General features: G+C 41.2%; 1 protein-coding gene across 1 annotated transcript in view; it reads left to right on the top strand.

Annotated features, from left to right (window-relative positions):
* TOP1 (topoisomerase (DNA) I) overlaps positions 1-12,173 on the top strand; it is a 46,163-nt gene that overhangs the window by 8,289 nt on the left and 25,701 nt on the right. Inside the window, exons 2-6 of the mRNA XM_019539652.1 lie at positions 4,490-4,616; positions 5,210-5,284; positions 8,246-8,341; positions 9,475-9,550; positions 10,370-10,470. Coding sequence (XP_019395197.1) covers positions 4,549-4,616; positions 5,210-5,284; positions 8,246-8,341; positions 9,475-9,550; positions 10,370-10,470 — 416 coding nt within the window. The 5' untranslated portion in view covers positions 4,490-4,548. The remainder of the gene's footprint in view (positions 1-4,489; positions 4,617-5,209; positions 5,285-8,245; positions 8,342-9,474; positions 9,551-10,369; positions 10,471-12,173) is intronic.

Genomic DNA, 12,173 nt, shown 5'->3' with positions numbered 1-12,173 from the left:
CTCGGGGCGGCAGATTGCCCCCTCAGTGCCCCGCAGGATGGAGTCTCCCACAACAAACACCTTTCGCTTTGACTTGGGGAGAGCGGGGCCAGTAGCTGCGGTTGAGCCTGGGTGGCCTGCGGGAGCTGATGGGGCAAAGCAATTTTGTTTCCTGACTGAAATGGATATATTTGGAGGAATTACATGGGTGGAAGGGCCGGGGGGAGGAAACCCTGCTGTTGCCAAGACAACTGGCTGAAGCTGTCTATTGTAGGCTTTGCTCATGGGTACAGACAGAGATCAGGCCTTTCCAGGGAGGCAGGATGATGGCATGATTGTCTCTGCTATTCAGTATATCCAGTTTCAGACTCCTTTGTCTGTCTTTTAAATCAGAGCTGTGTTCTGATATCCAGAAGATGGTTAGGTATGTCAAGAAAAGTGCTTAAGAATGGGGGAAATAATCTATTTCCTCAGGGGAGGTAGCAGGTGGGTTTAAAAAACAAAAATAAAACAGAAGGACTCTGGGTCATTTCTTTCAGCTTTATAGCGAGAGGGTGGAGGACCTCAGACCTCACCATTTGATATTTTGGAATAGGCTTTATGGGCCAGTATCCCATATGTATCTTGCATTCTCCGAGCTACCTCATGCCAGTTTAGACTCTGAACAGCAGTGAGAGTCTACCATTAAGGGTCCTGGGAGGTGATAAGTGTGACTTCTTGCCAAAAAAAGCAAGAGGAGGAAGGGGGTAGCCTTTGGATAAGAACTCAGACTGGTAGACAGGAGCCCAGACTTCTGTTCTTGGCTCGTAGTCTGGTATAACTTTTGGCTTTGGGTAAGGTACTTAAACATTTTCACGAGTGGACACTGAATTTTATTTTTGAAGAACAATGCCTCAGCTTTTTCTGTTGCCTTACAAGAGTCTTTGGGCACAGCTTACCACAGGTGGAAAGCTGTGCTCTGCTCAGCATGTCAGAAAATGAGGCCTGCAGGAATGGCTGCTAGGGTGACATTCAAAAGAAGCGGGATGTTGTCCTTTTAAATCTCCTGTCCTTCCTTGCTTGTGAAATTTGTCTTGGCAGCACTTGCATACTTCCCAGAGCTAAACTCACTTTGTCAAAGCCACTGAGCTGCTATGGAAGCCACTTCTAGTATTTTGTATGCATGTTTTCAGGTAGGACTCCAGAAAAGGGGGAAGAAGGGAGAAACTATGCAAATATTCTGGTCAGGACAAACGATAGAGACTTGCAAACAAATGTTCAGATTTGAGCCCTGCTGTGTAAAAGAAGCGGCTAAGTTACTTTTCTCACCTGGCTAGTATGTCCAGCCACGTAGGCTCTAAATCTACAAGGCACTTGTTGCAATATCTGAGCTCTTCTGAGTTATTTAGTCATCCCTAACTATAATATCATAAGCTAATTAACAAAGTGAGAACCCTTAGCTCATCTTTTTTCAGTTTTGTTCTGTAGGGTTTCCAGTGATTTGATCATTTCTTGTGCCATATTCTTCTCAAAAATGTAGTAGTCAGTGGAGTTTCTCTTTCTGAAACTTGGCCGACATCCCCCAAAGTGCCCCTTTTGGGGCAGTAAAGGGTGATTTCTCTGTCTAGCTCCTTAGGTTTAGGAAAGTCATCAAGCTTAGAAAATGGAAATTACTTAATGCATCCAACATTTAAAAAAAGGGGATGGGGGGTTGGCCTATTTTGTATTTATTCCTGTTTTGAGTTATCTGTGGTGTGTGGTTGTAAAGCTTTAATCTCTTGGCAAATAAGGCACCTAATATCCGTACAAACGTAACAGTGAGATATTAAGTAAGAATTTCCAGGCTTTTGTGAGTTCAAGGCTTTGATTAATAACACAAGCAGATCCTCTGCTTTCAGAGGGACTGTCAGCAAGTTGCAACAATGCAGAATGAATGCCAGAGTCTTTGAGCTTCATGGGGAGCGGGGACAGGATACTAAAGCTGGGAAATCTTATCTGAGGTAAAAAATGAGTATAACAATAGCAGGCATCCAACTGATTTCTCAATCCAGTGTCGGCTTCTGTATGTACTGGCTGTCTTGTTCACACAGTGTCCATAATGTAAACTGCTAGGTAAGAGTAGTATGCAGTTTTTAAATCTTCACAAGCAGACTGATTGTGGTGTGACATGTCCACCAAAAAGCATTTCTAGAGTGCCACTTACTTCACCAGTAAGCATTACTTTGTTATTCCACTAGTCTAGTCTCCACTCTCTGTCTCCAAAGAGTTAAATGGAAACTGATTTATGTGCAAGTTAGAAGAGATCACCTTGCTTAGTAGGTTTTTTATTTTTATAATTTGAGCCACCAGCAGGAGATCCTTTTGATTTTTCACTGTTCTGTGCCATGCTAAGTTCAAAATCCATTCAGATCCTAATGAGATTTTCCTCAACTGTTTGCATCAAGGGAAATGGGTGTATGTTGTACTATGCTACTTTGAGCTTGAGTCTCTAGATGAGGGATCTGCAACCTATAGTCCACAGGCTGGATCCGGCTTATGAAGTTCCAGCCTGCTCTGGGGCAGCATGGGACTAGGTCATATACATGGATGTACCAGGCTGCCCATCCCCTCTGCTGTTCTCCCAGTTTGCCTCTCATGCCTATGCTTACCCTTGCTGCAGAGAGGACAAGGTTTGGCAGTGAGGGTAAGTACAGGTGATTTGTGCACCATAGGAGGTGGAAATTTGTAGCCTGCAGTGCAGAGTTGGGTCGCAAGCCCTGCCCCATAGGGCAAAAGGTTGCCAGGCCCTGGTTTAAGTCTTCAAGCATATACGTTACAAGACTTGCATGGATATAGAATAAGGATCTCAAGCAGTGTCCAAGTCAAATTTTTCTCTGAAGTCCTAGAGGTACAAACAGATCTGCACACTGTAATTTCAGTTACCTTCCTCTTCATCTCGTGCATGCTTTCTGGATGCTGGATAACTTGTCAACCTTTTTCAGGCCCGTCCCTGCGTGCTCCTATTCCTTTAGATAGAAGTGAAAGCATTGGAGAGTTTGCAGTTTGAAAAAGTTCCTCCCATGTTGTCGTAAATTTTTAATTTTCCACTGTTCTGTCGTGCAAAGTTTCATTCCTTGCATCTGAGTGTAAAACGGCTGAAATGGGCGGCATGCTTCTAATAAAGCTTTGTATTAAACAGCTTCCACTCAAGGAGTGGTGGGAAATATTTCAAAGGATAATAGTGGGGAAAGATAGCATGTAATAAAAAGTTCTGATGGAATAAAAATTACTGATGGAATTGGGCCTATACTTGGGGTCAGAAAGGGAAAAGCATTTATTTCACTATTCTCAGAAGAAAAGAGAACCTAGTTTCCACCATGTTACTACCTTGGAATGAGTGATATATGATTTTTAAAGGAGTGCCTGAAGGTCCTGTAAATGGGCACCTGAGGTGTGTTCAACTGACAGACTTATTGCCTGGCTTCCTGAACACTGATGTGAATCTGTCTCAGGTTCTTGAGATTTTTATCGCTAGTCTCACAATAGTCTGTTCTTGTGAAGCTTCAGTGCAAGGGGTAAAGTAATTCTTTCAGTGTCTCAGTTTTCAGTTGAAAAAATAAAAATAACCTTCTAGCCCTTGTGGTTGCAACAAAATGTTTGACAACATGATCTGGATCTATTAGGCTTAGAAACCAGAAGGAGAAAATTTAAAAGGATTGTTGGTTTCTTGCAGTCTGACTCCAGATTTTTTGGGCACTAGGTTGGTAACTGTTAAGTCCATAGTCGGGACTTGTTTAATCTGATCTGAAGTGATATAATGGCATTGGCTAAGCCTCCACTAGTGTTTTGTCAGTTCATCCCTGTCTTTACTTGTTTGAGTTTTGACCTTCTTAGGAGCAGGATCAGTTGTGTCAAACCGTACAGCAGTTTTGATTGGGGAGCAGTGCTAGCTACTGGAAGAACGGATTAGGAATAGGTGCTGCTGAGTTTACCCCTAGCCTTTCTGTTCATGTTCGTTTAACCCTAGGCACAGTCATTTAATCTCCCTTCCTTGGCTCCCCCAGCTGTTTGGGAGTAACCATACATGCCAGTCATAAGGGGGTTTAGTTCCTTGGATGAAAGAACTATCAAAACAGGGCATTATCCACTGAGGAGTGGGACCTGGTTTTCCATTTTATTTCAGTTGTGCCTATTCAGAGCTAATTGGGAAATGAAGCAAACAAGAACAGTGGGGGTTCCTGTGAAAGTGTTCAACCTCAATAAGCAGTGCACAAGGTGAATTTCCTTGGCATCCCCACATGGGCTCTGGTTCCCTGATTAGAAGTGCTTGACAGCTTGATTTTTACCACAAGTTCTTTTTCTCTTCCTTCCCTTCTGAAGAACCGGCCTGACGTACAGCTGACTGTTTTGTCGGATCTTCCTATTAAAAAGATCATTTATTTCAAGTGATTGTAAGCGGCAAAGCTTCAGGGACTCGGTGAACATTGTAAATTGTTCACACTGGTCAAAACTCTTGATGTCCCCTCTCTGAACTGACTCTCTTATCTTGCAGCGAGCACAAAGATTCCTCGGAGAAGAAACACAAAGAGAAGGAGAAAACTAAACACAAAGATGGCAGCTCAGAGAAACACAAAGACAAACACAAAGATAAAGACAAGGAGAAACGGAAGGAAGAAAAGGTCTGGGGCTTTCTTTTATGTGAGGTTGTAGGGGGGTTGGTTTTCAGCTGTTGTGCTACATGAAAGCAGAAAGGCTGCTTCTGGCATTTACTTTTAAGTGTTTAGTATAGGACCAAGAACTCACTCCCATTTAGGATTGGTCCTTAGATTTTTGTGGCTCAGTAGGTTCAGAGCCGTGTCCTCAGCCAGTATAAATAGGCATCCTACTACTGAAATCAAGTGGATGCTATGCCCACTTGATGTAAATCTTTCCTATTATAGTTGCAGTGAGAACTCTTGCTGAGTTTAATCCCTAGTTCTCAAATATAAGAAAAGACCAAGTAGATATTGGCTTCATCCTATGCAAGGACAGGAGACAGTTACCCAGTGTAAGAGATGGGAAATGTTGCACTGATGCCGCGTTTGCCTTGCCCAGCTAAAAGGGACAAGGAACGCCTGAACAAAATATGGGTGTTTTCTGTGCTCCTAGTATGTCAGTTGGTACTGAAGGCATTAAGTCACAAGTGCTTGCAGTGCACTTGTTTCCTGCTGCAGGATCTTTGTTCTCTTTGATTGGCATGTGGGTCAAAGATGTGGTGCTTACTGACCAATAGTTACCTTTTTGTCTTTCAGAGCAAATCTTCTGGTGATGTAAAAATAAAGAAGGAAAAGGAAAATGGATTCTCCAGGTAAGACAGCAGGTCCAGAATCCTGTAGCCTGGGTTTGTTTTGTAAGCTCCCAGCCAGCTTTCAGAGGCAGGGATTCTGTTGCTTGAGATATCTTCCCTTTGTGTGATATGTGCCCATGTAGCTACATTTTTGGTTAAGCAACCAGTTAAATAGAAAACAGTAATGAGGAAAGTGCTGGGAGAGCATGTGGCCTGTGCATGCAGGATTGTTACCTACAGTGGATACTCAGATACTTTGATCCAGGAGGTTGGGTTCTATCCAGGACAGTGCAGACTCCTGGAAACATTAGGTTAAGTTGGTCCAAAACCCTCTGGCTATAACTGCAACAAACATTTGACTCCCATCATGGAGTTGTTTTCTTCGGGTTGCGCTTGAGAATGACTACTTGCTTATCTGAGAGAGGGAGACATCAAAGGACTGCAGCTTGATACCCTCCTTTGTAAGGGAATAACAGGTAGAAAGGACAGTTGTTTAAAGCTGAACAAAATCTTCAGAGAATATCTTTCTCTTATTCCACTCTGCTGAATTCCTAATCCTTAGAGAACTACCTGGACTTCATAAATACTGTACCAGATGCTACAAAGTTGGGTTTTTCTCCCTTCTATTGATTTATTATTTAAAAAAAAAATTAACACACTTTCTTACTTTTTGACAAACAAGGATTTCCCTTCTGTTTGTGTGCTACCTGTTCTTAGTAGCTTGAAGTTGCTGAGTTTGATCCAGTGCCTTGCTAATGGCTTCACATGCATTTCTCTGTGAGGGATGTCTGGCCACCTGCTGTATATTTAAATAGATGTGCTTGGGAAGCAAATTATCTACAGCTGAAGACATTTTTGCCTATCTTTATGCTGCCATCAAGAATTATTTTTCTTCCCAATCTTGCTTTTTGGTACAGTGGAATTGGGGCAGTTCAAGGAAGTCAAGAGAAGGAACCTGCCTATCTTCTCTGTTTGAAGTTGTGCAAAAGTTATTTTAAATGTGCCCCCTCAGTGCATGGGTCTTTCCGTTTCATTTTCTCGAGGAGCTTTATTTGAAAATGCAAACGCTGCATTTAATTCAAGGCAGAGGAAAGAGGCGCCCTCTCTAGGCACCTTTAGGAATCGCTGTATTAGAAATGTAGAAAGTGGGATGATTACATGCAGTGGTGAATGCTAGATATTTATGGCATTATAGACTGCAGCTTATATTAACCCTGTCAGATTCCTAATGCAGCACTTGGTGTAAATAGTAAGTCATTATGTCCCCATGCCAATTTGCCAAGATTTTCCCCAGCTTCATGCCACAGAGAACCCAAGACAGGCTAAAGAGGGAAGTCACTTTATGTCCCCATGCTATTTTCTTTCGCTGAAATGTTCCATTATCGAGTTTGACAGAGGTATGTGTCCTTCCAGAAATATCTAAAGTCCTCAAAAGAAGACTTGAGATGCAGGGGAAACATCATAATTTGAGATATGCCTCGGGGAGATGGATGTATATTCTCAGGAACAAAGCAGGTCAAGGTTTATTCCAGTCATGCAATTCCTGCCTTTTTAAAATATTCGACACTTAATTTCCTATTGTTGCAAAATGGTTGGAGATGTTCCAACATGTAACATTGCCTAGAAAAGACAGATGACAGATTTCTGCCTCCAGAAGAGAGTAAGTTATCCAGGGCAAATTAATACTGCCCCCCTTATTCTCCCACCCCTGTTGGAAATGTCTGAAAGCTGACGGCTCAGATCTTCATGGGTAGGAAGCAGTGCTATAAAAATGGCTCCTTCTAACAGCATATATTGGTTTCCTATGTCTTCTGAGTTACATCTGCCAGCACTGCAGAGGCTATACAGCTGTGAAAGAGCAAACTGCCTTGTTCTGCTTCATCAACACAATTGCCAGCTAAAATAAGATTCTAGAATGTCTCTTGCTGATGGTGATGTACAAAGCAGAACGTTGCTTGATTTCTCTTCTCCCACTCCACCCAATCACAAAATCTGAGTGTTGACTTGGAAACTGAGCTAATTTGATACCAAAATCTTTGGAGGATCACAGAATTATAGAAAATAGGAAATAATTGATGAATAGGAAAGCCCAGATTGTCACTCTTGAGTGTCTTTCACCTGAGTCAAATTGCAGCTAAGTGCTTCAAAATACAATTCCTAAAGCATTCTGCAGCATGTTTGTTTTATAAGGAAAAGTGAAGTGCTTTTGTTAGAAGCACGAGGTTGACATTTAAAAATAGTAAGTTCGTTAAAGGGACAGTCTCTTTAAAGTCGTATTTAAAAATTATTTCTTTTGCTAGGACCTTGGAATATTATAAGTGGAAATGTTAAACCTAATTTAATGTTAATAGTGTCTGTTTGCAAAGGTTAGTTGATGCATTTCCTCCAGTTTGGACAGTCAAAACAGACTAATTAAGTTTTAGCTTTTGTTGTTGATCATTGGTTTCCTCTAGTTCTCATGCGTAAGCCATTACATTTGCAAAAATTGCAGGGAATAGTTTGGAAATCAGTTTTCAGTTGGAAAAACTATTCTTCTTGCCTAATTTTTTCCAAGGCTTCTTAAAATAAAAACTTAAACGTGGACATTGGAGTTTGATCAGTATTAATACTGCTTAGATTTCCATATTTTGCCTTTAAAAATACATTTGCAAATGTTGATATCTGGTCTTGTTTTACTAAAAAGTGAATAAGCATTTAACATGCATACTGATAAAATAATGCCCCTTATGCTATAGTAGTGTTATTGCATTTGTTTGTTATTTTTATATTTTATTGGGGAAATGCAAATACTCACTGCCTGCAGAATGCATCTGCTTAACATTGTTTGTAGGTAGGGAGAGTGACAGTTCTGTGCTGCTGACCCAGCAGGCATGATCTCTTTTATAGTTTACTTTATTAAAGTGAACTGGTTCTGGTCTCAAAATTTCTCAGCCAGTGTTTTGTAGTTTAAAACAAAGCAATTCTCCTCTGTTCTTCCCTTAGTCCACCACGTATTAAAGAAGAACAGGATGATGATGGCTTTTATGCTTCTCCCAAAGAGGACTTCAAACCTTTAAAGAGACCTCGAGAGGATGATGAGTAAGCGACTCGCATATGCTGCCTTTGTGGTGAAGAGAAGGATTTGGAGAAGGGGGGGGGGGTCATGGGAATTTCAGAAGGTGCAGGGAAGGTGGAAGACTAGGGAACTGGGACCAGTTTCTTTATTAGAAAGTAAAAGTGAAATTTTGTAAATGTATAGTGTGTTTTAGGGTGTGTTTTGCTGGAGTATGCACACGTGCTTCTGTGCATCCTGCAAGAAGCAGAAGGTGTTGTTAAGCATTACAGCACCAGTGAATATAAAATCAGAAGATAGGCAGAGAAAAGGGACAAGACTTAAGAATGGAAAACATAAATCTGATTGAGTGGGGCATTAATGCTAGCTAAGTGGCTGCGGTAATTTTCTCCCGGGTGATGAAATGACTGCCTGAGGAAATAATGCAGACTCGGCCCAGTTTTTTGCCCGAGATGCTTGGCATGAATTCCCCTTTAAAATGGCCTAAATATGTTGCAAGTTATGCCAATTTATTTAGTCTGTAGCCTTTAACTCTGTTCTTGTGTGTGTGGTACTTCTTTGTTTCCAAAAGACAGAGATGGGCATAACATTAATAGTTTTCTTCTGTATGATCACACATTGTGTTCTACCTGATGCATTTCAGTGACCTCCCAGTGTAGTGTCCTGTGATGAAAAGATTATGATGTACTAACACTGGATAGTGAAGTTCTTGAATTAATTTGAATACATGACCCAATATCCAGATCTCAGATAGTCACAAAGAAAGAAAAAAGGCACTCCCCTTCCCCAGTTCTTTTGTAAAGTATTCCAACCTTGGGATTTTTCTGAGTGCAAAACTAGTAATGCATGTGTATTCTTTCGTACCAGAAAGATTCTTGCACTTGGACACAGTGAAGTTCAGAGGGCTGTTCCCCTCACAGTCACTGATCCCCCGAAGTTCATTTTAAGGGCTGTGACTGGACAGTGATGGCAGAGCAGTCTCCTCCAGCAAAAAACACCCTATTCAGTGAATCCCTCTCTAAGTTTGGGAGGATGGGGAGAATGGACACAGATGTGGTAACAGAAGCAGTTATGAGCTTCTGCTGATCCATGTGTAGGTATGATTTTTAGACCAAGGGACTTATGTTTTTTTTGGTCAACTTGTCTCTCTCTTCTCTAGTGTCGAGTACAAACCCAAGAAAATCAAAACGGAAGACATCAAGAAATCGAAGAAGAGGAAACAAGAGGAGGAGGAGGTAAACTGTGGGTGATAGGTGGGAGAGGAAGGTTGCAATTCCTGGGTTCAAGGATGGGGTTCTCACAGTATCTTTGAATTACATGAGTGAGCTAGCTTGTATCTCCAGGAAGGCACCAATTTATTTCAAGGAAATAAACACTCATTTTAAAATTGATCATTAAGAAAGTTTTCTTCCTGGAGGCATCTTAACAAAAGTCTCCCATCTGATCCAGGCAGCTCATACTCCTCCTGTTGTTAGACATTTCTCAGTGGATGTCAGAGCTTTATTAGCAACATCCGGAAATTGCATAGATGTGACACAGTTCAGATGCATAATATTTATTTAGTACCTGGTATAGCGGTGTAACAATGAGAATGGAGCATAATTGCAGCTGCAGAGTGCCATTACAAAAGCCATTATAGATGGAGCTTGGGGCATGCCTTATTTGGAAAGGGACTTGACATAGGGAATTCTAAGATGACAACAGAATTCAGTTTATGTTGCGTTACTTGTTGGGTGGAAGGGGAGCTCCAGGTTTTACATCTGCTCGCAAAGGTATGGCTTGAAAATGTTCTTTGCAGGAATCCTAGCTGATGCATTTAGTTTTCCAGATCTTTGTAAATGCCTTTTTTAATGTACAATAAAACATCGTGGCAAAATCAACTTTCTGCCAGTGTAAATGTATCTGTGTTTTTTTTGCTCAAATAATGTCCCAGGAAAAGCATTTAGTGTAGAGCTAGGAAAGGGTGGGGGTTGTTAGTTTGTTTTAACATTTGCTGAGCAGTATACAGTAGCTTTTTATTGTAATCAGACTATCTTTCCTCCATTCCATTGCAGGACATTAAAGTCAAGAAAGCCAAGAGCAAAGATAAGAAAGCTCCTGATGGAGACAACAAGAGAAAGAAACAGAAGAAAGAAGAGGAACAGAAATGGAAATGGTAACACCTTGCTGATCAGTTAACCTCTGCTATTTGGCTTTCCATCTACTACTTCCTGTTCTGACTAGAGATTAAGTATGCCAAGTGACCCTGTACCACCTGTTTCTCTGCTGATTCATCAAGGTTTGCCTTTTGACTAGCTGGTTTAGCTTCCTCATTAGGAACATTCATTCTTTTTATTTAAACAAATTAAAAATGTTAACTTCCTTAATCATATTGCTTTTCCTGGACACCTTTAAAACAAGCTCCTTTCCTTCCTACTTTATGTAGTGAGAGATTCAGAACTAAAGTAGATTCTTACCCTCCTGTAAAACAGGCTACAGATTGTGATCACACACTGTAGTTCTCAGCCTTTGGACTCCCCAAATGTTCTTCCCTTACAAATATGAAAGTTCATAAACTTGGGGTGCATTTTTTGGTGTGGGTTTTTTCATGTTATGGTATATTACATGAAGTGTCATCACCACAGCTTTTTATTAGTAAGCTTGATTCTAGTGGCTCTCTAATCTATAGAGGGATGCAACATAAGCAAGCTTTCACCTGCTTTTATTATAGTCTGAACTCAGCTGTGAAACATTGTACCTTTCCAAAAGGATTTTGCTGAAAGAACACATGAATGAAAACTGATCAAGTGACAGATTCTTTCTTGAGACATTTTTAAAAGCATTTTAAAGCTTAATCTGTCCAATCTGGAAATACAATTGAATGAGAAGCATTTTCTTTCCTGTGCAGAATCTAAAAGTAACATACTTGTGTGACTGAAGTTCAGCTTTCACTGACATTGGCATTTTTTAAATACAGATTACAAATAAATGAGGACCCTTCAGTTTGGTGAGTGGAGGAGAAGGAAACTATCCATGACTTGAATTGCACCTGTATTTGCCTACCCGTTATGAATTTGTCAAGTCAGTGATGACTCAAATCAATCTTTTTTAAATGCTGCTTTTTTATGGGTACCTCTCATGTAATCAACTGTCATGCCTAGAATCCTTGTAGGTTAGTGAATGTTCATGTATTTGAAGGGGACTGACCAATCATCACTTTCTACCTGGGCTTCAAATGCAAATATTTGTCTAGTTTCCTGTGATCTTAGCACTTGTAACGTATTTGCCAGACTTATGGTACCTCTTCATCTCTTGGGAGATCATTCATCTGTTGTAGTACGGATGGTATTATTGGGGAAAGCTTTTAGAAAATTGTTTGCGGCTTATGTTTTTGTGTTTTTTACCTTGCCGCATCTGATTGTAGCTCCTTGGATCACCTTGGGTTAGATATAGGAAGAACTACTTCACTGTAAGGGTGGCCAGAGCCTGGAATAGGCTTCCCAGAGAGGTGGTGCTCTCGCCTTCCCTGGAAATCTTCAAGAGGAGGCTGGATAGGCACCTGGCTGGGGTCTTATGACCCTGCCCACCCCCAGTGCTCCTTCCTGCCCGTGGCAGGGGTTTGGACTAGATGATCTGTCTAGGTCCCTTCCGACTCATTGATTCTATGATTCTATTGTCAGCCTTCAAATATTTTCCTTTAATTGTTATGACTTTAGATTCAGCCACCATGGCTACTTGCAGATGTTAACCGACTCACCTCCCCACACCCACCAAAAGGTGCTTTACTTGAAACTCCACATGCTGCCGTGCTGAACCCAGCACAAGCCCAAAAGAGACATTGTGTTAGTTGGATCTGGCTTGCCTAACATCTGTATAGAG

The sequence above is a fragment of the Crocodylus porosus genome, unplaced genomic scaffold, assembly GCF_001723895.1.
Source record: "Crocodylus porosus isolate Cpor-Errol unplaced genomic scaffold, CroPor_comp1, whole genome shotgun sequence".
NCBI lineage: Eukaryota > Metazoa > Chordata > Crocodylia > Crocodylidae > Crocodylus > Crocodylus porosus.
Note: the sequence above shows the minus strand (reverse complement) of the source record. Positions and strands in the feature narration are given on the sequence as shown.